Source organism: Camelina sativa, chromosome 4, assembly GCF_000633955.1.
Source record: "Camelina sativa cultivar DH55 chromosome 4, Cs, whole genome shotgun sequence".
Classification (NCBI taxonomy): domain Eukaryota; kingdom Viridiplantae; phylum Streptophyta; class Magnoliopsida; order Brassicales; family Brassicaceae; genus Camelina; species Camelina sativa.
The window spans coordinates 29,703,249-29,730,772 of record NC_025688.1 but is presented as its reverse complement, the minus strand read 5'-3'; the positions used below and the strand labels follow the sequence as shown (position 1 = coordinate 29,730,772).

At 34.5% G+C, this 27,524-nt stretch overlaps 5 protein-coding genes across 5 annotated transcripts; 3 read left to right on the top strand and 2 right to left on the bottom strand.

Annotated features, from left to right (window-relative positions):
- Nucleotides 46-1,388, bottom strand: LOC104783309 (transcription factor MYB108-like). Its single transcript, XM_010508445.1, has 3 exons — nt 1,177-1,388; nt 947-1,076; nt 46-824 (listed from the first exon to the last, which is right to left on the bottom strand). The coding sequence occupies exons 1-3, from the start codon at nt 1,328-1,330 to the stop codon at nt 281-283; spliced, it is 828 nt and encodes a 275-aa protein (XP_010506747.1). The 5' UTR covers nt 1,331-1,388; the 3' UTR covers nt 46-280.
- On the top strand, nt 7,374-9,013 carry LOC104783307 (galactinol synthase 1-like). Its single transcript, XM_010508444.2, has 4 exons — nt 7,374-7,828; nt 7,950-8,273; nt 8,361-8,495; nt 8,585-9,013. The coding sequence occupies exons 1-4, from the start codon at nt 7,484-7,486 to the stop codon at nt 8,810-8,812; spliced, it is 1,032 nt and encodes a 343-aa protein (XP_010506746.1). The 5' UTR covers nt 7,374-7,483; the 3' UTR covers nt 8,813-9,013.
- LOC104783306 (ADP-ribosylation factor 1) lies at nt 9,126-11,139 on the bottom strand. Its single transcript, XM_010508443.2, has 7 exons — nt 11,023-11,139; nt 10,436-10,594; nt 10,268-10,338; nt 9,819-9,938; nt 9,610-9,728; nt 9,436-9,517; nt 9,126-9,342 (listed from the first exon to the last, which is right to left on the bottom strand). Exons 2-7 carry the CDS (start codon nt 10,581-10,583, stop codon nt 9,337-9,339), a joined length of 546 nt encoding a protein of 181 aa, XP_010506745.1. The 5' UTR covers nt 10,584-10,594; nt 11,023-11,139; the 3' UTR covers nt 9,126-9,336.
- Nucleotides 16,455-19,998, top strand: LOC104783305 (boron transporter 1-like). Its single transcript, XM_010508442.2, has 12 exons — nt 16,455-17,002; nt 17,087-17,169; nt 17,271-17,463; nt 17,549-17,687; nt 17,778-17,943; nt 18,062-18,228; nt 18,318-18,491; nt 18,578-18,673; nt 18,747-18,878; nt 18,956-19,275; nt 19,359-19,626; nt 19,715-19,998. The coding sequence occupies exons 1-12, from the start codon at nt 16,899-16,901 to the stop codon at nt 19,985-19,987; spliced, it is 2,115 nt and encodes a 704-aa protein (XP_010506744.1). The 5' UTR covers nt 16,455-16,898; the 3' UTR covers nt 19,988-19,998.
- LOC104783304 (probable protein phosphatase 2C 49) lies at nt 24,992-27,361 on the top strand. Its single transcript, XM_010508441.2, has 4 exons — nt 24,992-25,413; nt 25,823-26,035; nt 26,144-26,382; nt 26,461-27,361. Exons 1-4 carry the CDS (start codon nt 25,222-25,224, stop codon nt 27,017-27,019), a joined length of 1,203 nt encoding a protein of 400 aa, XP_010506743.1. The 5' UTR covers nt 24,992-25,221; the 3' UTR covers nt 27,020-27,361.

Genomic DNA, 27,524 nt, shown 5'->3' with positions numbered 1-27,524 from the left:
TCTTTCTTTCCTTTTTATCTTTTTTTTTTCCACTATAACATCAAATAAAATTAAGAACTTTAATTCACATATATCACAAAATCTTAGTATCCTCGCGTGATGATCAGATCTTTTAATTTCAGTCGGGGGGGGGGGGGGGAAGCATATAATAATTAAGTCAAGATTCGTATACCAAGGACGTATCTACTAAAATGGCATCACGCACGAATGAATAGTTGTAACACCCAAACGTGACGCAATTGAATTCCTCGTTAACGTATCGTGTGATCGTATAATTTCCTTAATTATACGAATACGATGTCGTTTCGTAGCAGAACTGGTCCTGCAAGAACCATAAACTCTCGTCATTGGTCCACATGTTGTCCCCACCAACACAGCCCCAATCGTTGACCTCCCCGAAACCCGTTTGACCCACCGGGTCATAACCCGATCCGTTCACCGCCCCGCCTTGTACGTCCGATAACGTCTCAGCCGGCGAATTCGAAGACGTTGCTGAGAGATCCGATGCCGGTACGAACTGCTGATGATGATGATGATTCGGGTCGAATTGAACGTAACCCGGTTCGACCGGACTCGGTACGTCAATAGGTTGACCTGGGTCGGTGATCATCATTGACTCCACTTGCTCACACGTGGCGGATGATGATTGGGCGTTGATCCTTTCCACTAATCTCGGCATCCAAACGTTTCGCATAGTCTCCTTGAAAAGATTGCTATTAACATCGCATCTTAGGTGTTTGGCTTGCTTTTGTACTCGAGTTCTCCAATAATTCTTTATTTCATTATCTGTTCTTCCCGGTAAATACTGTGCTATCTTCGACCACCTTTTTATTTCAAATTCCAAGGAAACATTTAGTATTAATAACATAATAAAGGGAGTGTTATACAATATGGCATATTTCTACATATTTGGGATATAAAGCGAGTGTGTTACTGTGTTATATACCTATTGCCCCATAAAGAATGGAGTTTGAGGATCATGAATTGTTCTTCGAGAGTGATGTTGCCTCTTCTAACATCTGGACGTAAGTAGTTAAGCCATCTTAATCTGCAACTCTTACCAGTTCTCTTAAGCCCTGCGTACATAAATATGAGTATATGTATAGTTTATCTATATATATAGGCTTCTGTAAGTAAGTACTGTATATGTTTTATATAGAGGCTGATGATACATACCAGAGGAACGAGCGATGTGGTTCCAACGAGCATCACCATGGATAGACACGAAGTTGACTAGGATTGCATCTTCTTCCTCCGTCCATGGACCTTTTCGTACATCGGAATCTTCTTCATGAGTTGGAGAGTTTGAGTTTCGCTCGTAGTCTTCCATTTCTTTAATGAAAAGAAAAAAAAAGATAGAGAGAAAGAGAGGAGAAGGTGTGAATGGTTTTGTGGATTAGATTTGAAGCGATTAAGCAATGTGCGAATTTTTATATATATAGTAAGAGCATGTGCGCTGGGGATTTCTCATCAAAATTTCTCACTTAAAAAAAAAACAATAAAATATAATATAATAATTTTTTATTATGAGAGTTTCTCATTAAGATTGAGAATCTTTGAAAAACTTTTTTTCTTGTTTTTTGAAAAACTTTTATAATAAAAATTTATTATTTTTTATTTTATTAATATTTTGGTTAATGAAAGACTAACTAATGCACATGACCTAAACTAACACGAGAATTTTTTTTTTTTTTAAAGGATATTTTGAAAATAAGTGGAACACGGCATAAGTGTAATGTTCAATTATTTTTTTATTCTGTTTCTAAAGTGGAATTTTGCAACTATTCTAAAAATATTAATTAACTCTCCATATGGTCAATTGTTTGTGTAATTTAAAATACTTAGGTTTGACCCTTTGACCTGTTCAGATGTATAGTAACACGCACTCTTTGCTTTAGATCTTTCTTTAGTAAGTGTTTTATATTTTATAAAGTTTCTATATTTCACCATATCGCAGACCTAAGTTTTTGTTTACTCCCTCTGTATTATAATATATAATGTTTTAGGATTTTGACATGTATTAAAAAAAATATTTAATGTTTAGTAATAAGTATATTATTTATTTATAATAAAATATTTTATAATTATTAACCAATAGTATTTCATCAAACTTTTAAATTCTCATTTAATGGTTCTTGAAATTTACAATTTTTTAAAAATTAATTGATAAAAGTATATAGAAAATCATTTTTTTGTAAAACAATAAAAATTTCTAAAACATCATCTATTCTAATAATTCTAATAATGAGGGAGTATTTTTGTAGTCCTTGTTCAAAATGATTCTGATTACTATGGGCGAAATGGATTTTTATTTACTAATCGCTTACTTATCCTTGTGCGATCATGATTTGTTTTCCGTCGTTTTCTTGAAATTAGCAACATTGATGAGAAGCTACTCGGTAAGCATAAATATTACTAAGTAAACTAGTTTCCGACGGGTGTTTCTTTAAGTATATATAAAGATCATCAATCTTAATTTCCAAATCTGAATGCAGCTAGGTAACATAGGACTATTGACATTTAAAGCAAAGTCAGATGAGAAATGGAGTTAGGCGAGTTTAGGGACTTTGCTTTTGAAATTTTCGCACATTTTGTTTTCGATTGAAGAGTATAGTCAAAGAGACGTCTTTCCTCTGTCTATCACTATGACTTCTATGTATATATCTACTGAAAAATATGAGACTTTTATGTGTTCTTTTCAACAAAATTTTATCGTACGTTGGAATTATTATTGAAATAATATTAAAGTTATTAATATTTTTTTTTTGTTTTGTTCAAACAAAATTATTAATAATTAAATAATACACTTCTAGTAGTAATCGTAAAAAACAATACTTGCATTTTTCCATTTATTTTGTCTATAGTATTAAAATAATACACACGTGGTTTCAAGATAAATACTTCTTCTATTATTTATACATCTTCTGAAATTTCAATCAATGTCTACATATTCTGAAACGTATATATTCTCTATATACATATTCTGAAACGTATATACAATTTCGTTTCTTAAGTACGTACTATGGTCGTTTACTAAAATGTGCAACTAAAATATCATCGATTAGCGGAACCAAATCATTATATTTTAGTTAAAGACATGCAAGATCCATATGTACTAAAGTAAGCAAAAGTGTAAAACCAAAGACATATACAAAACAAACATATATAGATTATATAGGATTACATAAGGATTGGTGGGTTAAGTTTTAGCATGGTAACAGAAAAGGATTATAGCACAAACACAATCTGATGCGTACGTGTGAGAGAGATCCACTCTGTTGAAAAGGAGGGTTAAAATTTGTTATCGAACAAAACTATATATATTAAAGTAAAAGGAGTTTAAGTAATGCAAGTAAACACAAGATTATTGTTACACAACGACACATAAACAGTAGCCTCCATAGTTCTAGGGGAAAGCAACACTCCCGATTAAGTGTATGTACCTGAGAACCGAATCAGATCTCGATGTCTTTATGAGACACTTGTCTGCTTCTACCTTTCAACTCAGGACAAATATACACACAAGTGATGACGTGTCGACTTGATTCGATTATAGGTTAGATTTGGGTTGTACCACCAGTATCTTAGACTTTTTGTGAAGAAAAACATATGTTTTCATTTTCTAAATCCCGATTCAGTGAATTGTTACATCGATTGGATATGTGATCTAGACGACAGCCAATATAAGCTAATGTCAAGAAAATTAACTTTTTCTATTGACATGAAAAAAAAGACCGGTCTTTTGTGTCAATTATATTGATTCATTAGTTGAAAGAATATTGCGGAAAATCAATCTTAAGTCCTATTTGATGAGACATCCCCAAAAAAGAATCCAGTTTGACGAGAGTAAAAAAAACAAGGTTGATGCCAAAACGTGTTTATAGATTTCACAGTACTGATTTTTGACAGGTTATTTGCTAAAACGAAAGCTACGACACGTTTGGAAAACTTGAGAACAGCAAAAGAAATATTACTTCAAAAAGATTGCAATCAAATGGTTCTGTCTTTGTATTATGATCGTTTCACCGTTCAATTTTAATTTGGTTTAGTAAACTAAACTAATACTAATAAAAAGGAAAGCACAAGAGAAAAAAAGGTAAATAATCAACAAAAAGATGAGAAATCAAACATAAAAAGACGTTTACGATCTATCAAAATCAGAAGAAGTACCAAAAGTAGAACCCACAATCTTTTTAACTTACACGCTCAAAATTATGTCATATTCATACGCAAAGCCTCTTTGTTTTTTGTCATCTGGTTATGTCTAATTCCTCTTTGATGCGACATAACACATAAGCCTCCAACAACTAAATATATTTCTATTAGGTCAATCACAAAATCTAAGAAGACTCTAAAAGGAAAGATGGCTAATGGAATATTATATTTAATTTATCTCTTATTGATGGATCCTTTTTTAGGTTATGGAGTCGTGTTACATCTCCTTTAATTTAAAAGATGATAACACTTTTCTTTTATTTTTTGGATCCTTTTTTTTTTTTTTGATTCTATTTATCTATTATGTGTACATAACATTAATTGTTACAAATATTTCATTGTGCATGGCGTAAAAACGATGACGTATAGATGATGACGCAGAGGAGAATCCTCTAATAAGAGTTCGAACTTTAAACTTTAAAGCATGTGGTGGCATGAGACCATAGAACATCCATGTTTTAGCATCTATCATTATTTCCCTCGTCAACGCACCTATAACGACGTATATCTGTATACATAAAAGTAATGTGTTCTAATACTTGGGATAGTCCATTTCCTGGCTGGGTCCAATGTATCAACTAATCTTTGATAAATCCTGTGATAGGCTATTCCCCTGTAAAGAAACATCACATAATCAAATCTGAAATTCAAGAGAACTCCATGTTAATATAATTTTTTTCAAATGATTTAGAAGAAACCAGCAGTGTTGAGTTTCAAACTTCCAAATGTTAACACATGTATACATTTTTGTTTGTAATTATTAGAAAAATGCATTTTCAATCTTTGATAGTATAGCTTGGTAATTTTATATCCAGTAGATTAATTACACTTACTCCTTTTTTCAATCCTCCAACAATTGCTATAGTTGTAAGAAAGTGAAATAATTAATTATAGTTTATTTTCTTTCCAAAATGGCCAGTTATTGTATTTTAAATTAGTAAAAAAAAATTTGGCAAAACGTTTCTCAAAATTTTGCGGAGGTTATTATTTTGATCATACAATATTGGAACCAGCTGTGATAATTAANAAAAAAAAAAAAAAAAAAAAAAAAAAAAAAAAAAAAAAAAAATCCATAACAGATATAAAAGGAATTGTAGCTTGTAGGAAGTCTACTACAAATGCAAATCACACTATGAAACGGTTAGTAAAAAGTCTACCATTAACCGTAGAAAGGTGAAATGTTAAATGTTGCCTAAACTCGGACACTATGTGTTTGACTTTGATTGGTCGGAATGTGATCTTCCCAAAAGCAGCAATTTCAAAGCAGTGTGAAGAAAAATTGTAAAATCGAGTAAACTGTATGCAAATACAATAATGGAAACAAATGAATAAATATAAGGGAGCCCAAATTAAAGATGACCGGCGATGATTAAGGTAATATAAGTCAAAGCTCAACACAACCGACACTTTTGGCAGGAAATTCGAAGACATCGTAAGAGATCCACTTTCATAATTATTCTCTTATGTTCTTTTAATTTTGTCAAATTTTGCAACACAAAACACGTTCTAGAGTCAACGTCAACATCAGGATTCAACAGTGTGTTATACGGTTTTAAGAACACAAAGTATGGGTTTAAAGTCTCTAGACTACACTAAATGCCGAGTAAATTTGTTCAGAAAAAAAAAATGTCGATTAAATATTGTATACACATATGATGTTCGTTTTTTTGGGGGCTTTTGGTTAAGTGATTCAAATTTCAATACACTATAAGTCTATAACCAAATTCATTCTACCATCGACAGACTACTAGTAAATACAACCCTAAAAATCAAGAGCAGCTAAAACAACAACAGTAACCAAATCAAATATGTATACATATGATGTTCGTTTTTTTGGGCTTTTGTAGGCCAACTTTTGTAAACTATGAGCCCAATCCGAGAGAGTGATAAACTAAAACTTAACAACAACAACAAAAACAAAAAATGTAATGAAATAAGTTATTTGCAGATTTAGAAAATATTTGTATTCAAAAAATATGAGATGTTTGTACTCTCTTTTCGTATGGATTAATTTTTAATCTACCGAAAAAAAAAAAGATAAATACAAAGAAGAATGTATAAATCCATACTATATGAATAAAAGACAATTCTTCTACCGACGACACCTGAGAAGAATCAAGAACGTGAGACTACGGGAAAGAGAAAGCGATTAGATGGAACCCACGAGAGAGTGTTCACTAGGCACCACGGAATTGGTTTTTATTATGGCCCATTAAGAGACGAATGGCCCCAAATCAGCTGGCGCGTGTCTTTCACGGCTCCTCTTCACCCAGATAAAAAATACTACTCCACAGTAAACACGGTCGTTCTCACAAGAAGTCTCCATTTTCCACGTGCTTAATTTACCTCTTTACATTTAAATAGTAATTGTTTTTTTTTCCTATTTCTTTGTGATGTATTATTATTACACAATAAATAATGGGCAATTAAGCACATGGATAAAGAAGTTCTTTTAGGTTCAATTTACAAAAAAGAAATATATATATATATATATAAGTTAGGTGTAATTAATTGGGTCAGATAACAATATCTATATATATATAAAGAAAAATAGAAAATATCAGCAGCCTAATAGGAACTAAAAAATGTCAATGTGTTTTTCTTTTTAGTTGTTGTGAAAACAATCTAAAAATTCTGTAATACGATAGAAGTGTGCATTTACAAGTTTTTAGTTTATGGTATAATTCTAGTATCTTGTAATATCACTGACGTATGTTATGTCACGTATAAGTTATGAATTATTTTGACGAAAGGAAAAAAAAAAACAATTTGTATATCAAAATTTTATCTTTTCATCTAATTAAATTAATTATCAGACTACTCTATTAATTCAGTATTATTTCCAACTCCAAAAAAATAAAGTTAAATCACATTTATATTTCAAATAAAACAAAATGTGTAATTGGCCTAATTGCTAATGTGTGATTAGAATTTTGAAATAAAAATAGAGGAGTACGAACGTCTACAATGCACGTCGTAGCAGGCAATAACACAAAACGGTAGGCCGTACTAGCTACTTCTAGCGTTTTCCTTTACCGCATTAACCGTTCCAGAACTTTCACCAAACGCCAATCACCACCGTCTGATCTCCTATTTACACGTGTACGTTTCCGATTTCATGATCGTAACCGATCCAAGCGCCTATATTAATCCAGTTCAGCCCATCACCTGAAAGCCTCATCAGTCATCAGTAAACACAAAAGCACACAACTAAACAAACTCTAAATCACATCCCTCTCAGGCTCTCAGCAGATCACGTGTCTCTCACATGGCTCCGGAGCTTACTCAAACTCCCACTGCTAAATCGACCGTGACGATAACAAAACCGTCTCCGACGATCCAAGGTAGCGATCGAGCCTACGTGACGTTTCTCGCTGGTAACGGTGATTACGTGAAAGGAGTCGTTGGTTTAGCCAAGGGGTTGAGAAAAGTCAAATCGGCGTATCCACTCGTTGTTGCTATACTACCTGACGTGCCCGAGGAGCACCGTCGTATACTGGTGGAACAGGGCTGCATTGTCCGTGAAATCGAACCCGTTTACCCACCCGAGAACCAAACTCAGTTTGCCATGGCTTATTACGTCATTAACTACTCTAAACTCCGTATCTGGAAGGTACCTTTCATACGACATCGTTTTATCCTTTCCCTTCAGTACGTTGTTGTGTAGCTCCCTCTGTAGTCTGTAGACAGACTGTAGATGATGTGGTTAATGCTCTGTTTTGTGTTATGTGCAGTTTGTGGAGTATAGCAAAATGGTATATTTAGATGGAGACATTCAAGTTTACGAGAACATCGATCACTTGTTCGATCTTCCTGATGGCTACTTCTACGCGGTCATGGATTGTTTCTGCGAGAAGACATGGAGCCACACGCCGCAATACAAGATCGGATATTGCCAACAGTGCCCTGAGAAAGTCCAGTGGCCAAAGGCGGAGCTTGGAGAACCGCCGGCTCTTTACTTCAACGCAGGAATGTTCTTGTTCGAGCCAAAACTTGAGATTTACGAGGACCTACTAAAATCTCTTAAAATCATTCCTCCAACTCCTTTCGCTGAACAGGTAAGGGAAAAAGATTATTTTAGACTAGCCTTTCTCGGTTATGTTCTGTTTTCGTATTTTTCTCAAGTTGTGGATTTGATTGCGCAGGATTTTCTGAACATGTACTTCAAGAAAATCTACAAGCCGATTCCTTTAGTCTACAATCTTGTCCTTGCCATGTTATGGCGTCACCCGGAAAATGTAGAGCTTGATAAAGTCAAGGTGGTGCACTACTGTGCAGCGGTAAGTTACATCTGTACCTGGTTTTGCTTTATTCAAAACAATAAATTTTCTTCTTTGTTCTGAATTTTTTTGTTTGTTTGTCTTAACAGGGTTCGAAGCCGTGGAGATACACAGGGAAGGAAGCGAACATGGACAGAGAAGACATCAAAATGTTAGTGAACAGATGGTGGGACATTTACAACGATGATACCTTGAACTACAAGAAACCTGTAGCCCTTGCCGACACAGAGGCCGATCTGGTGAATCTGAAGCCGTTTATCACCGCTCTTACTGAGGCTGGACGCGTCAACTACGTGACCGCACCATCCGCTGCTTGAATGTCATCAGGAGTTAAAATTGTCGGTCAAATAGGTAGGTTTTTTTTTTCCGGGCAGCAAGCGGTCCTGCGTCCGGTCGACAACCACACATGCCGTATCTGGTTTCAAATGCTTTGGACTTTGTCGTGTGATTTGATTGCTTTTTCTTATTTGTCTATAATGTGTGTCCCATCAAATTTTACGTGTATCTTCGAATCTCAAGCTTGAACAAAATAAAATATTCCAAAAAACGTCCCAACTTCATTTCTAAGATACGAACTACAGAAAATTACAGTTCAATTTTTGTTTCGAAAGTAATACTGATGCAAAGATAAGATAAAACTGATATACTCACTTCGGGAAGAAAAGGCGAAAAAGTAACGAGTTATTAAAGGGAAAATACAAAAGTGTGAAATGATCTGAGTTTGAGATAAGAGACGAAGAAGAAGAATATAATAATAAATCTTTCAGTACTAGCGAAACAGACCCCTTCTTTGATTTATAAACCAAACAAGCAAAAAAGAGGAATCTGGCTAATCTCCCTTCTATGCCTGCGAATCATACATACATTTAAGGAGTGTCAGATTCGAATTATAAACCAAAATTGAAGTTGTTAGAAGAGAGTAGTAGCTGGTAGTTGATACCTTGTTTGCGATGTTGTTGGAGAGCCAGTCAAGTCCCTCATAGAGACCTTCTCCTGAGGTGGCACATGTGCTCTGAATGTACCTGTCATTACAATGATCACATGAGCTCACATGTCTCACGAGTGATAACAGACTGTGGATCGAGAAAAGTTAGTTTATGTGTTTCTAGCTCACCAGTGTCGTTGGCGGAGGGAGTGAAGCCCAAGCTTGTCGGTTATCTCAGCAGCGTTCATCGCGTTGGGAAGATCTTGCTTGTTAGCAAAAACAAGAAGAACGGCATCCCTCAATTCATCCTACCAGAAAAACATTACAAAGTCAAAAAACCATATGATCTGAGGCCATCATACAAAAAACATAGATGCGCAAGTGTTGAGTGAGAATACCTCATTCAGCATCCTGTGAAGCTCATCCCTAGCTTCAACAACACGGTCACGATCATTACTGTCCACAACAAAGATGAGTCCCTGTGTGTTCTGGAAGTAATGTCTCCACAATGGACGGATCTGAATGAGCACAAAGAAGGAGGTTATTAAATTAGTAAGAGCCCAATCAATTCTACAAGCAGAACTCAAATGAGACAACATAGTCCACAAAGAACAAGGTGCTAATCTAGGAATGTAAGCAAGAAAAAGACATCTCTTTGAGGATCAATCAAAGGATATTTAAAATTCCAGCTTAATTGATTTTGCTAATAAATTGTAGAGTGCGGGTATAGAAACATAATACCAACACTGAACCTAATAAGCAAACCATTTTTTAACAGATGACATCATAATTGGATGATCGACCACAAACAATGCTTGCATGATAAAACAAGAGGAACGATTGATACCTTGTCTTGACCCCCGACATCCCACACGGTAAAGCTGATGTTCTTGTATTCAACAGTCTCAACGTTGAACCCTAAAAACAAAAAGAGGAAAAAGTCAGCTACTCATACAAAACAAGTGAAACATTCAACAACAAACAAATCAGGTATATAAAGTAACTAACAACTCACCAATGGTAGGAATAGTGGTGACGATCTCTCCAAGTTTGAGCTTGTACAAGATGGTCGTCTTACCAGCAGCATCGAGACCAACCATCAGAATACGCATCTCTTTCTTCGCAAAGAGCCTGCTGAACAACTTTCCAAAGGACAAACCCATTTTTTCCAAGCCTGTTCACATAAGCAGATTCAAAATTCTCAATTCTAAATCCAGAAAAATAACACCATTGCGGGGACCTACATACAAAGACGTATCGAATCTCATTCTTATTCTCTCGTTTCTGGGGATCGAATCAAGATCTTAGATCTACAATTCCGGAGAATCATCAACTATTAGAGACCTTAGCCTAGCCTGATCTAAGGGAGACCGGAATCGACTAACATCAATTTGAATTCAAATACAGATCCAGCATTAGAAACTAGCGAATCACAAGAAAACACATCCACTCATAATATAAAACGGAAGAAACACAACAGATCTGGAGATGACGAGCCGTAAACTACACAAGGATCTGGATCGCGGGAAAGGGAATTCGAACAGAGGCAGAATCAGTAAACGGAGAGAGATAGAGAACGAATCGGCGGGATATAAAACTTACAGGAAAAACAGCAAACGCCGCACGAGATCTAAGCTCTCTCTCTTTAACGCCGATATGGTCGTCCTAAGAAATGTCCTTCGAACGTTTCACGATGGATTTTTTTCTTTTTTCTTTTTTTCCCTATGAGACACAAAAAAACTCTACTTAAATAAAACCAATGAGCGTTAAAAATACGTCGAATATATGTTTTTTTGGTTAAAATATTTATTTTGGACCCTCCTCCTCTATTTATCCTCGTTATGGGCCAACATAATGCGGCCCATTAATTAATCGATATAAGTTTTGTATCTTCTTAGGTGATGATAGGCTTATTGGGCTTTCCAACCAAAGCGTTTTTAATTAATCGACGTCGGAAGAAGTATTCGTCTGGTTTTAGTAAACCGGGTATGAACTTAACCAACAACATCAGGTTTGCTGTCCTGGAAGCTTTTTTATAAGGATGAATCATAACCATTCATTGTTCTCAAATTGGTCGGTCCTTGTGTCTGAATCAATTGCGTGCACAAAAGTTATTTTAATTAATGGTAATGATTTGGGCGTTTATTTGGATTTATCGAAGTCAAACCTATGAAAACATTATAATTACAATTTTGAGGCTCCAAAATTTCCTCTCTTTTTTTTTTTTTCTTTTTGAAATTCGATAAATTTATATGCTTTTTAAATAGAATGAAACAATAAGTATTTTGGTGAAAAGTAAAAATTATATTTTAAGATGAGGGATGAAAAAAAGAAGTGAGACATGATAATGAAAAAAGACCCTACCACAAGCATTATAAAATATTTGTAGACATTGGAAGTCTAGCCTTCATGCATCATCCATGTTTCATACTTTATTGTATAAGTGGACGACAACACAATATATTTCATACGTCCAATTTTTTCTAAGTTCAACTTAAGAATCAAATCGAATACTCTCGATGTTTTTTTCATGTTCTTCTTAAATATGTAAGAAGATTTCAGATTTGTATATTCTGATAGCGGTTAGGGTTTTTAGTAACACAAAAATATACGTAATTTAATTACAATGTTTTGTTTTTACATAAGCTTCAAAATAGGCTTTTGTATGCAGTCTTCTATTACATGGTAAAATAATATATATATATATATATATATGTGTGTGTGTGTAGTTTTCGGATATCAAATAATGTTAGAAGTCCTTATATCCGTAATGCATTGTTCGTAGAGAGATTCAGACGCGTTAACAAACAACGCACAAACGTTAAGGAGACGTCGTTTCAAATTAGGCTAATCAATTGCTTTTTGTTTCTTCTTTTTCTTTTTGCATATATATATATATTTCAAGTTTCAACGTTTAGTTTGTAGAACTATATTGGTCAAAAGTCGCGCATGACATCTTACTCCTATACACAGATGAACACGAGTGATGAACCTCGCTTGACGTTTGTTGTGTACTTGTGTAGCTGTTCGTTTCGTGTACTTGTATTACTGTATACGTGGTAAGATATATAGTCGTGCATGTACTTGATATATAGCTAAAACATTATATACTATGATTCTGAGTTTCGATATATTTAGAATTAGAACGTTTGACTCGAATAATATGCATGGTCTAATAACTATAATGAATAATACAGGATTTGGTCTTGATACGAGATTTTCTGTATAAAAAGAATAACTATTGTTTGATAAATGTTAATCCAAACTAAAAAATGTGATAAAACTTGATAACATATACAGGATGAGTAAAATATATCAACTGTTAATTGAATTTAAATTAGAAACCCATAATACATACAGTATCGACTCTAACAATAATGTGGTGACAGAAAAAGGTCAAATAACAATGTTAAGTGTTGTTGAAGTGAAGGGTGTTAATTGGGAAAAAAAAACTGAGAAATTATGAAGGAAAATGGCCTACCACTTTGAGAGATGTTTTTATATTTTGTTATTATGGGAATAAATCATATTATAAACAAAAAATAGAAGTGGAGGTTCGGCCTTTTATGGACCCATCATCTGTTTCGGCTTTATACACAGTTGGTTTTTGTCTTTTCTCACTTCAATTTATTTTGCTTAAAAGATAGTGTTTTTCTCCATCAACTGTCTCGAAGTAATATAAACGAAATTGTAAAATGATAATAAACTGATGGTGTGCGTGGACGTAAGTGTATATTTTGTGTATATATGCAATTTTCCCCCGCAACTTACTGACCGATTTGGTGATTGATAAAACATGCAAGAACCTCGTATTAATGGAAAGTGAAAACGAAGATCATCTGCCTATTTCGTATCAAAGAGGTAACGAAACTTACGTGTGTATTCGGCACCGGTAGGCGGTAGCCAAATATAGTCAAACATGCTTATTTGGAAAAGAAAATTAAAAGAAAGTACAATATCAAAACAAACGAGTGATGGTGTTTGATTGCAAGATTTTGAATGGGGAAATNTTTTTTTTTTTTTTTTTTTTTTTTTTTTTTTTTTTTTTTTTTTTTTTTTTTTTTTTCTTTTTTGAGGTTAAAGATTGATTGATTATGGTGAAAAGGATTCATGAACGTTTACGATAGAGATTAGGTTTTACATCTGTTTCAGCATATAACATAATTTAAAAGATAAATTAGTACTAGTCCTTGATATAGTAAAGAGAGGATAAATATTATTAAAAAAAACTTTCGTAAAGGAACTATGTTGTGTGCATGCTATGACGCGATAAGGCATTAGAGAGAACCGATTAAATTCATTGACGCAAGGAGATTTTCATAGATACAATTGGCTTTTTCAACACTTTTAATATCTAACGTTTTCGGAAGTTTATATTGATCCTACCGATTTTCTCTATAAAGAAAAAAAAAAACTTATTTTAATCAGATGCATGGTGTAGTCATGTGTACATGTGTGAATAATATTTGAGAGAGAATCTTTTATTTTCTGTTAGCAAATCAAATTTGTTTACCATCTTTATAACTTTTCTAAGATTTGCTCAGAAGCTTGTATATGCTGCTATATACGAAATTGAATCTGGATGATGACTCAATAATGACACCAACACACCAAAAACGTCGTCCTTTCTTGTTGTGGGCTCTGATTTAATATCGAAACAGTAGATGAATGAAGTGAAACGAATATAAAAAGCACGTAAATGACTAATGATCAGTTACGATTTGACACATTACTTATTTTTTAATGTACAAAATAATCGACTCAGCGAAACAACTACACGAACTGTTATCGTTTTTTAATTGCTTAATTATACTTTTGTTATCGTTTGAACTCTTTTCGAATAAACAAGGTATGGACCCATGAGGAAAGGTCCCAATACAAAGTATATGCTTTTGGAGAGAAAAAAATTGTAGAGAAATTATGCGTCATTTGAAATATGGCAGGCCGTCGTATTATTAGTTCTTCGGTTACACGATAATGTAAACAAATCCATATATATCATCACATTAATGTAACTATTTTTATATATTTAAACTAGCCAATGACTTGCTCTACAAAGTAGACATGAAATGAATGATAATATGATATATTATGAGACATCTCCGAAGCATTACAAAAATAGTGATCACTACAGAAAATATTAAACAATTTCACTCGAATAAAAAAGATATATAGTCGTGGAAGTTGTTAGTTCGTGAAATAAGGCTCTCTAGTGTATTGTGGTTGTGAGATTGCGTCGAGTTGTCTATAGCACATGGGTCAGACCTCTCTTTCCCAATTATATATTACGTATTTTGTCATATATGTGTAAGCACATGTACGTACATCAGTACATCACACAAGTGCATGCTATATCATAACAATATATCATCACATATATATAATATATACTTTTCCCCTCAAACGTCTGTATTATCTATCTAACACACGTACGTAACACATCCGTAGAACAATTTCAACCTCTACAAAATACACTTTTTCTGGGACCAATCCAAAATTATCCGTACGCTCACCAAAATATATCAAAAATATATACGAGCAAGCAGGACTCATTATATCATAAAGTTAAAATAAACGGAAGAGAGTGTGGGACATGCATTCCTTACGTATAATATATAGTTTTTATCTTTGTTTAATTGGCCTTTACAGATTTAATTACTCTTTAGTCTCTTATGGGTCATGTTAAAAGGAGCCAAATTAAGCTATGCGTACGAAACCGCAGCCAAACATTTGAAAGACAACTTTTAAACGTATCTGAATCCAAATCCTAACAAATAATTATATTAATTTTAATTTTTGTGAAAGTTAACATAGTGAAAAAGTTAAATTAGTTTTAAAATGAATTGGGATGGGATAGTTAGGTCAAGTTTGCTTCGTAGTTCTTTAGATTCTTCTGTGTGTTTGGTTGACGTCTAACCAATGCCACATCACTGCATGTACATAATATCAGCAGCATCTACGATTTTATTACAACTAATTAAAAGTGTCTTCTCATAATTTTTTAAATTTTCTGCTTATTGTATCAAAAATTTGGCATAAAATCTATATTTCGAATCATAACTTTAGTTAACAAAGATATGTATAAAACGATTGTTTTTAGAGAGGCAAAACCACATACATGAAAAATCACCTCACAGCATAAATTCAGTGGACACATATATTAATGAAGTTATTACTAGTAAGTAATAAAACAAAAATGATAAGATGAGAGGGTATCTATCGATTGAACAAATAAAAGATGCAAGTTGACCAATTAATTATCGAAATGATAGGAGAGCAAACTAAAGCAAGATATTAATAAAACATCTTTAACATTAAAAAAAAGATATATTAATAAAACACAAACCAAGCATTGAAAATTGGATATTTTTTTAACAGAATGACACATCCAAAACAAATAAGTCCAAGCAGACGCATGTCAATCTCACTCACTCTCGTTTTTTTTAATTTAATTATTTTGCTTAACCATCTTTTTAGGATATTGTAACGTAACCTTTTTTTATACTCCCAAGTTCCAAAAAAAACTATTCCCAGTTTTCACGTACTTTTGAAGACCACCTACTTCAAAATTATAATCGATCCGTTGCTTAATATTTTGATTTTAGAATTTTATTTACAATATAAATCATCACTATCGGCTATATCCTTTTTCCTTATTAAGAAGGGAGATTATTATAATTTGACCATTTTTCTCGTATATTTATTTTGTTGAATTAAGCAAAACAACTTTAATTTAAGAACTTTTCTTAAGCTTTGATGATGATGCAAAAAGAAAAAGAAAAGTAATATATATATATATATATATTAGAAAATCATTATTTTCTCAAGCAATCGCAAAATTCACGCAATTCTCTCGTCTCTCCTAAAATCATTTTTTTTTTGTGTTACATTTTATTTTTTTCTGGTTATAATATTTATTTTTGTTTTTATATATAATAATAAAAATAATGAAATTCAAGTGTTTTTTTTCTTTGTTTAATTTGGTTTTGGGTATTTTGAGTAGCTTATATAAATGGAGATTCCTTCGTCTTCTTCTTCTTCGTTGCCAGTTGCCACCAGAGACATTTCATAATACTTACATTTTAGCAGCTCTTCTTCTTCTTTTTTTTTTTTATTTATGTAAATTCAAAGACATATAACACACTAATCAAAAAAAAAAAAAAAACCCTCTCTTTCTCCACATATCATGTAAAAAATTGTATCTTCTCTTCATGTATCTTTCTTCATCCAGATTCAATCTTCTTCCTCTTCTCCTTATTGGGTTTTCCTGCATTTCTTTCTCTGCTGTTCTTCGCTAAAACTTTGAATTAAAAGACATGTTCTTTAACATGGGTTTGTCCGGTTTGAAGTAGCTCATTCGTTGTTTTCCCCCTTTAAACCGGGTTTTTCACCTCAAAATCTTTCTTCTTCTCACCGTAAAAGGAAGGGAACTCCAAGTGTTTGACGAATTGACTGAGAGAAACAGAGCAAAGTGAGTCATGGAAGAGACTTTTGTGCCCTTTGAAGGAATCAAGAATGATCTTAAAGGACGATTGATGTGCTATAAGCAAGATTGGACCGGAGGATTCAAGGCTGGCTTTAGGTAACTAATCTTTCTTAATATCAATATGAATCTTCTTCATTGATTCCTTATTAATTTTAATATGGACCATCTCGATTTTTTTAGGATTCTGGCTCCCACCACATACATATTTTTCGCGTCTGCGATTCCTGTCATCTCATTCGGTGAACAACTTGAAAGAAGCACTGGTAAAATTAAAATTTTTGCAAAAAAAGTTTCTACCTTTATCCAAAGATTTGCACTTTTTCAGCATGAGGGATTGAAAAAATTGGATTATGAAATTTCGCAGATGGAGTTCTCACGGCTGTTCAAACCTTAGCTTCCACAGCCATTTGCGGCATGATACACTCCATTATCGGAGGTCAGCCTCTGCTTATTCTCGGAGTTGCTGAGCCTACTGTTATTATGTACACATTCATGTTTAACTTTGCTAAGGCTAGACCTGAATTGGGACGAGACCTCTTCTTGGCGTGGTCTGGATGGTGAGTGTTTACTTTGCTTTAATACAGTAACCAGTAACCAGGGTATTGAAAACATTTGTCATTACTGTTTGCAATCTCTGTGTAGGGTTTGCGTTTGGACTGCTTTGATGCTCTTTGTGCTGGCTATATGTGGAGCTTGTTCCATCATCAATAGGTTCACTCGAGTAGCTGGAGAATTGTTTGGACTGCTTATTGCTATGCTCTTCATGCAACAAGCCATCAAGGTAGGAATTCTTTTTAAGCAAGATTCTGAATTTTCAGATATTTGAGAAAATGTGGGTTTGCTTATCAAACTCTAACGCATGATAATTCAGGGGCTAGTCGATGAGTTCCGCATTCCTGAACGAGAGAATCAGAAGCTCAAGGAGTTCTTACCTTCCTGGAGGTTTGCTAATGGGATGTTTGCTCTGGTTCTCTCCTTTGGCCTTCTTCTCACTGGACTTAGAAGCAGAAAAGCCAGATCATGGCGGTACGGAACTGGTAAGTGAAACAAACATCTCTATCTCATGAGTTGGATTCTTCTTTCTATGGGATTCAGGCCAAAACATTTTTGAATTCTCGAAGAAGCCTAGTGACTCAGTTTGCTTCTCTTGCGCAGGCTGGCTCCGAAGCTTAATAGCTGACTATGGTGTACCACTCATGGTGCTAGTGTGGACCGGTGTCTCCTACATTCCAGCTGGAGACGTTCCAAAAGGAATCCCCCGGCGACTTTTTAGCCCAAATCCTTGGTCCCCTGGTGCTTATGGAAATTGGACTGTAGTAAAGGTATGTCTTTTTCTTTAATCTTCATGCATATGCACTTTTACTGACTGAAACATTAAGACTTACAAGCCTAAAAACTTGAAAATTTGCAGGAGATGCTTGATGTTCCAGTCGCCTACATTATTGGAGCTTTCATTCCAGCTTCAATGATTGCTGTGCTTTATTACTTTGACCATAGCGTAGCTTCACAGCTTGCACAGCAAAACGAATTCAATTTGAGAAAACCGTCTTCTTACCACTACGATTTGCTTCTTCTTGGGTTTCTGGTAAGAATTTGCTGGAAACAAAAAAGATTTTTCTATCCGAATTATTTTTTGGCGCCTATTGTTCATAATCAGTACTGCAAATGCAGACCTTAATGTGTGGTCTACTTGGAGTCCCTCCATCAAATGGTGTCATTCCTCAATCTCCAATGCATACGAAGAGCTTAGCAACTCTTAAATACCAGGTAACACCACTCACCATGGTCTTATTTTCAGGGGTTTCAGGAGTTTTGAGACTGACGTTTGCTCTCTCTGCAGTTGCTTCGTAACAGACTGGTTGCAACAGCACGAAGAAGCATAAAAACGAATGCAAGTTTGGGACAGCTCTATGACAATATGCAAGAAGCTTATCATCACATGCAGACACCATTAGTGCACCAACAACCCAAAGTATATAATTTTTCCCAAATCACTTTCTATTTTGTCAGTAAAACACGAAACTGAGAATTAGTTCTCTCCACCTGCAGGGTTTAAAAGAACTGAAAGAATCGACAATCCAAGCGACTACATTCACCGGAAACCTCAATGCTCCAGTTGATGAAACTCTGTTCGATATAGAGAAAGAAATTGATGATTTGCTACCAGTTGAAGTCAAAGAACAACGGGTAAGCAACTTGCTTCAGTCTACAATGGTAGGAGGATGCGTTGCAGCTATGCCTATCCTTAAAATGATCCCAACATCAGTCCTATGGGGCTATTTTGCCTTCATGGCCATTGAAAGCTTACCCGGAAACCAATTCTGGGAAAGGATCTTACTTCTCTTCACCGCCCCAAGTCGCCGCTTCAAGTAACTAAAGCTCCAATCTTTTTCTCACATTCAACTTCAAAAAGCCTCATCTCAACTCAGTTCTGTCACGTTTCTGTTTGCAGGGTTCTTGAAGATTACCATGCAACATTCGTGGAAACCGTTCCATTCAAGACAATTGCAATGTTCACTATTTTCCAAGCGATGTATCTCTTAATCTGCTTTGGCCTCACATGGATCCCAATCGCAGGAGTCATGTTCCCTTTAATGATCATGTTCTTAATCCCAGTCCGACAGTATATCCTCCCTAGATTCTTCAAAGGAGCTCATCTCCAGGACCTAGACGCAGCAGAGTATGAAGAAGCTTCAGCTTTACCCTTCAATCTCGCAGCGGTACAAATTCAATTACTCTGTTTTATTTTCTTTACTTCGTTTCTTTAGCTTCTTCTTATCTTTTTTCTCAAACTCTGATGTTGAACAGGAAACGGAGATAGGATCCAAAACTTCGTATCCGGGAGATTCAGAGATTCTTGATGAGGTTATTACACGAAGCAGAGGAGAGTTTAGACACACAAGTAGCCCTAAGGTGACAAGTTCGAGTTCGACTCCAGTCAACAACCGGAGTTTGTCTCAAGTGTTTAGTCCACGAGTGAGTGAAATCAGGTTGGGTCAGATGAGTCCTCGAATCGTCGGAAACATTCCAAAGCCGGCGAGTTGTGGGAGGAGTCCCTTGAACCAGTCGTCATCGAACTGAGATTATATAAATTCAAGAAGCTTAAATAAACGATACAAACCCTAATGAGGATGGATTAAAGAATGTTTAATTAGTTAGTTAATTTGATCTTTAGCTCCTTAAAAAAAAAAAAAAGGCTTCTTGAACATCTCTCTTTAGTTTATGTCATGTGTGTGTGTTTATGCCCCTTTCATGGTGTTTCATCATGTTTGATCTTGACTCTTGAGTCCTTGTGTAAAATACTAAAATATCTTACTTATTTCGTGATGTATGTAATGAGAAGGGGCAAATATGTAAAAATACTTCAAATGTTAACGGTAATAAGCAGTCTTTTTTATGTGAGAGCTTCTGTCTCAACGTCTCGTTAATCAATCGGTTAACAACATTACACATATCTGAAATTTAATTACGTTTTTTGGAGAGGTCAATAAAATTTTGATAGTTTAAAGATTTTACTTAGAATGTGTGTTTTTTTACTGATAACTAGATATTCACCCGCGGTATACCGCAATACTATTTATTAATAAAAATAAAATGTTATTTGTTTTGTTTGAGGTTTATTGTTTTATATTATAAGAACTATAACCTACAATTAAATACTGTATGTTTATAGAATTAATTCATATTATTTTGTAAAATTGGAAATTTAATATTAATAAAATTAATTATAAATTAATACTTAATGTTAAAAGGAATAGTTCCTATTGTTTTGGAAATTTTATTAGGATGAAAAATCTTGTTTTCCAAAATCAAAACTTAATATTAATTACTTAAATGAAAAACAAATTAATAATAATATCAATGACATGCTTGTAAATAGGTACGAACTTCAGTATTTATTTGCTAAATGTCCTAATATATAGATTCATGATTGGGTTATTATGACTGCCATAAGTTTTAAAAAACTATTTATGACGTCGAAATATATTATTTCGAGAACTCGTGCATGGCAGTGTAAGCTTACGAAATTATCAATGTCGACTCACACTTAATAGCTGCGTTGAACTTCATGGATTAAAAATCATTAAGAAACTACGTCTTTTTATAAGTTCCGAATATACCACCAAGCATATAACATATAGTAAGCTAAGATATAATGAATGCCCAAAAATATAGTACTACATACATTACGAAGATAAAATACTAGTGTCTCAAGGCTGTTCTAAATCGTTTAAGAGCTCCGTTTGAAACAAGCTACTCATATATTGCAATTAATTAAGAAGGCTTAATTATCCTATGGAATGATGAATTGCTCCTTTACTTTTATTTTCATATGAAATGATGTCAAAACAGTTTTTCATGAATCCGTTCATCTATTGTCATCTCAAATTAGAGATACGATTATGATAGAGTGTTAAAAGACCCATCGATACCAAAACGTATTTGTATTACGAAACTATTACAAAAAAAAAAAAAGAATAAGAAGAAGGATATTCTACAAAGTTAAGAGAACTATGTGCGCAGGAGCTAGATTTAATTACACAAGCAAGGCAAGTAAACAGTTGGTGAATAAAAATACATCATGATGTTACATACATACTTTTCTTTGATTTACACATATGGAAAAGGAAAGCGTGAATGATTACGATTTAGAAGCAAAAGCAATGTAATGCTTTTGAGCATGAAAAGAGTGGCTATCTATCTGGTTCAAGTATAGTCATGTCGTTCGAAGGAAGCACTTTGGTACTATTTATATAAAACAATTCAAGGGTCAACTTCTATACCAAAACCGAACCAGACGAAGACAAAAGTAGAAGAACACGAATGTTCGATGTCAATAAGGAAAGGTGATGCTCCAATAGTTTAAACTTTGTCATTATGAGGGACAAAATGAAAAGGAATGGTTTCTAATTATCCTTGAAAAAGTAAAAAACACTAATAGCACTTGAGTAGAAATATGATGTATGAGAGGTCACGAACCAATTGAGTCCGACCCTCTTGGGAAAAGTTTTTTTTTTTTTTTTTAACATCTATTTTCGTTTACTTCGAATAAGAGTTTACAAAGTTACAGAGAAATGATCCACATAAAGATACATTTATGATCAATAAAGAAGAAATGATACAACAAAAGAAGTGAATTTAACGATGCTTCTTGTTTAGAAGAACTTACTCGCTAACAGATAATCAAGTCTGTTATTTTCCTTCTTCGTACTTGAACCCAAGTCATTGCGATTCTTGGCTATCATCCAACTATGAAAATACCAAATTCACTTCGCAATCATTAAAACACCAACCAGCAGAAGAATTTACAAATGATCATTCGCCGGAATCAAACTCTATTGAAGAGATATAAAATAAAAATAATTATTATATATAAATTATATATATATATATGTGATATATGTATGATTGTCTTCCTCTGCCTTTAAAAATATCTAGGAGACAATAGCCATGGCGCCACTTGAAGATCTGCTATAAGTTTTGTATAACTATAAATGAGATCCATTTCATCTTTTACACCCATAATCTTCATTCTTCAACCATAATCATAATCACCAAAATGGATGCTTGAGATAATTAGGATAGACCTTGCCTTAAAAATGAATATCTTCTTTCCTGGAACACTCCTTTTTATGAGAGAAGACTTGGAACACAATCTGAATCTTACAAAAAACTAGATCTATGAAGGAATAAGATAAATTAAGAAGATGGAAGACGAACAGAAAGAGTATGTCCGACGCCGGAGCCGACGTCGGCCGAAGCCATAGTCTTGGTTAATCGCCTCTAGCGTCGTTTGTTAGGGGAGAGGAAAAACGGTTGTGGAATGACGTTCAAACGGTTTAGTCTCTTTCTGTAGATATATCTATTTATTTATTTAAATTGTATAATCATGATGAAGTAAAAAAAAAAAAAAAAACTATGATAATATAAATGATTTGTTGGTAGTGATTAATTTAATATATATATCATAACTACTAAAATTAAATTTGGTTTGAAGAATCCACTAACTAGCCTAGCTACTACTAGACGTATGTAGTTGTAGAGAGAAGAATAAAAATTTACGTATCTTTGCTCACTAAATTGAGATTTCGTCTAAACTACTTTATTACCAAACCATAACTTAAGACAAAAACGTGGGTGGCTAACAAAAGAAGAACTAGTAAAGGGAACTCTTGCTTATCCATTTTTTGCTAAATTTTGTTTTTTTGGCATTAACCATTGACTCGATGGATAGTGAAATGTATGTTGTGTATCATTGATATTCTTGCTGTCTGCAATAATGGTAGATAGTAAGTTGCCTTATGCATAGGTCACCATCTAAATCATGCAATGGAGCTTTGTTTTATTTGTGTTGTGACTCTTTATTGTCTTAGGCTAAAACAGAAGTACAGAACTCTTTCGCATTCATTGCTCTCTTCCTCACCATAAAAGCAAACCCTCACATTCTTCAACTTCACCTTTGATGGAAATTAGAGACTAGACATACTCGTTGACCCTTTTTAACGTGTCAGTCTCATATTAACTTGACCAAAACCCACTCTTATATACTACATGTTCTATAAACTACGAATATACGTACCGTACAAATTAAAACCTATTGGTTCAGATCGTATACAATTTTAGTACTTGTTGAGTATATATATACTTGAATTATACCGAGAAAGAAAAAAAGAATATAGATTTTCTTTACATAACATAGATCTCTCACAAGATTATAATTTATATAGTAACAAAAATTATGTCATTGCATTGTTTACGATAAAGTCACAATACTATGCATGGAGCATGCATAATATGCCGATATCTCAAATCAAACACGAACAAAATACTTCTTCTTATTTACGGTTTTACAATTGTGTTCTTTACAGTTTAACAATAATTTTGGCTATCGTATCTACCAAATAAGTCCTAGAAAAATTGTGCTAACCAAGGTTTAAAGATGGATACAAATACATTGAAGTTTATAAAGTATTGATCGCGGCCCATGGTTCGAAGACAAAACCAAATTACCTAGCGTAATGGACTTTTATCATTGGGCTAGCGTTTAGAGTGCCTTTTTTATTGTAAGGATTAGGCCCATGAAACTAAGAATTGTAAATTTCCATATGTTTCAAACCATTTTTCTTTTAACGAACTAAAATATTGGGTACGTTTATAATTTTATTTTTACCTTACAGTATTTATATTTTTTGTTTAGCTTCTTAAAGTATTAGTGACTACGTTTCGTAGGGACGAAAAAAAGACTTAAAAATGTTTATCTATCACATAAAAATATAGAAAACATACAAAAATAACAGAAAATAATATACAAAAATACAAAATCGTATATAAAAAAAATAAGCACCCAAATTAAATAATTAAGAGTTTGACTGTTTTTTTTGGGTGGGATTGTTTGTACATTTGACAAGTTCTGGCTTCCATAATTCTATTAGTTTTATTAGAGTTTTCGTGAAACACGTTTCTTCTAGTAGTATTATTGATAAGGCGATGGATTCTTAGCATCGATATCGTGATGGAAGTTTACTAAAACTAAAGTAACTAATTGTCATTGCCAGCTATAAAAAAGTAGTGTTAGTATATTCACGATCACGAGGCGGCTGTTTAATATACTAAAACAGAGATCAGATGACTCATCTATCACTAAAACGATTTTAAGTGACATGGTTTGAGCATGTTTTGGATTATAGCAACAACTTAATCTTACGTTATCCATCAACCATCAATAAAGAAATAACTTGAGGCAACTCCGACAAGTAGTTTCCTACTTCTCGAACAAGTCACGTAAACTCAAAGTGTGAACATGAGTAGACATCTTCAGATTCTGGTCGGTTTAATCACATTCCAAAACTACCCCGACAAAACAAATGTAATTTCCACACACACCACTGAAGAATCCATATAAAAGTCGGACAGCCAAAGTTAGTTATTAAACGGTGGGTGTTTCCGTCATTTCCTCGAAAGCAAGGCGCGTCAAAGCCAAAACACGACACGTGTCATCAGTAAGTGCCTTGTTTTCGCCGCTGTAATCCACATCACTAACTTCAAAAAACGCCACGTGTTTTCCCGGTTAACCTGTAGCCACAGGTGACCGGTCACCCACACACTTGTATCATATCATCTATCAATCATCGTATAGAATATGAGAAGAAGCACACACGTCTCATCAAATTTTTTCGTCCACGAAGAGAAAAACTAAAATAACATAAAGCACGCAACTTTGAAATTTCCGATTCCAACACCAAGTGACGCACACAGCGAAATCGAGAGAAACAATTAAAGCTTTGATTGATTGATGTGAAGAACAGAAGAAGGAGATGGTGGCTGAAGCAGAGATTTTGTTTAAACAGAGTTTGCCTGTGGTTCTCGATGTCAAATTGTTCGGAGCACCAACCGGGGTTCAAGATTTTGACGGTATCTCGGCCGCGAAATCACCAGTTTCCTCGCCGAGTCTAGGTATCCGTCGCCCGGCGGCGTCGGTCTCCGCCGACTTATCGACTTCTTTTTCTGTAAGTGTTTCCGATTAAAGTTTAGATTTTGGATTTTGAAGAGAACTCCAATGATTGGAAATTGATATAGGTTCACCAAAGAAGATGTCTGTATAGAAACGAGGAATCTGAGTTGATTCGTTTCAGGGTTCTTCTTAGTTTTAGGTGGTGATGACTGAATTGTTAGTTGGAATTTAGCGACGAATCGTGATAAAGCTTGGGACTTTGGAGACTCAAGAGAGTCTTAACTACTCTGCTTGGAGAGTTTGTGTCTTAGTATTTGTATGTCTGTGTGTACCTTTTGAGGAGCGGTTCCAATTATTTTGATCTTTGTTGTTCCCCCCCCCCCNCCCCCCCCCCCCCCCCCCCCAATTGTGCTTAGTTTGGGACTTGGGAGCTAACTGACTGAAGATATACTATTTTTTTACAGGATTTAAAATGTGGTGACTCAGTTCTGGATGATGATGATGATGATGAAGATAGCAGTTCTAGTGTCTCTTTTTATGCTCCTGTTATCCGCTCCGGGAGCTATGCTGATATTGGGCCTAGGAGATTCATGGAAGACGAACACATTTGCATAGACGATCTTTCTTCTAGAGTTGGATCTCTTTATGAGTTGCCAAAGCCAAGTGCTTTCTATGCGGTATTTGCATTTTTCGCCTCCTTTCCTTCTAATGCACATTTTATAATGCCATTTGGTCTTATTAAGAAGATCAGCCAATTTACTTGCTTCTTTGCATCTTCCATATAGGTTTTTGATGGACATGGAGGACCAGAAGCAGCAGCTTATGTAAGAAAAAACGCCGTTAGACTATTCTTTGAAGACCACCATAAGTTCCCACAAACAACGCAAGTGAGCAGTAGTTATGTCGAACAAGTCAAGAGTTCTTTGAGGAATGCGTTTCTTCAGGCTGATCTTGATTTAGCAGAGGAACGTAGCATTGGCTCTTCTTCTGGTACCACGGCTCTTGCTGCCCTTATTTTCGGAAGGTATGTGGTGTGCTTAACTCGAACAATGTCAGATTGTGTGTTGCTGATGGACTAATTTTTGTTTTTCCCTTTGTGCAGACAACTGATGGTGGCAAATGCTGGAGATTGCAGAGCAGTTCTCTGTAGGAACGGTGAAGCTATAGACATGTCTCAAGACCACAGACCAATCTACTTACCGGAAAGAAGAAGAGTGGAAGCATGTGGTGGTTTCATCGATGACGGTTACTTAAACGGCATTTTGTCGGTCACTCGAGCTCTTGGTGATTGGGACATGAAACTACCACAAGGCTCACAATCTCCACTGATCGCAGAGCCAGAGATCAAACAGATAAATCTAACAGAAGAAGATGAGTTTCTGATAATCGGATGCGACGGGGTTTGGGATGTTTTGACAAGCCAAGAAGCCGTTAGTATTGTCCGAAGGGGATTAAGACGTCACGATGATCCAATGAGATGTGCTAGAGAACTTGTGATGGAGGCTTTAAGGCTAAACACGTTTGATAACTTAACTGTTGTTGTCGTTTGTTTATCCTCGGTCCATGATGTGGCGGCATCTGCCACGGCTATGGAGAAGCAACGGTGTTGTAGTTTGACGGCGGAGGCGTTTCATAGCTTGAGGAGCTTACTGGAAGGTTGAACAAAACAGTTGGAAAATATGATGATGATGATGACGACGAATAAAACAAATTTAGGAAGCTCGACAGATCTAGATGTATTAAACCCTAATCATGGTGGATCACAAATCTCTAGACCAACGTCTTAACGATTTTGCAAGATAACACTACAACGCAGGTAACAATTTAACTGTTTCATTTATAAAAGAAAAATAATTCGAAACGAAAGTCCGCTTGCTTAACACGTTGTCTAATTGTTTAGATATATTTATTTATTTTCCCATAGTCCGACATACACACATAATCTCAAAACTACTTAATTGGTCCTTCCTCATACATATGTCATGAGTTCATCATTATTATTACACAGACACGCCTCCTCGAACACAAGAAACACTTCGTCTTAAAGACGAGACTCGAGAGAAAAATACACAAACTAGACAAACACTTTTTGGTAAAACAACAATATTAATAAATTGAACACACAGAAAAAGAATAGTACTATATGCTTCTTCAGTGCCAAGCCAA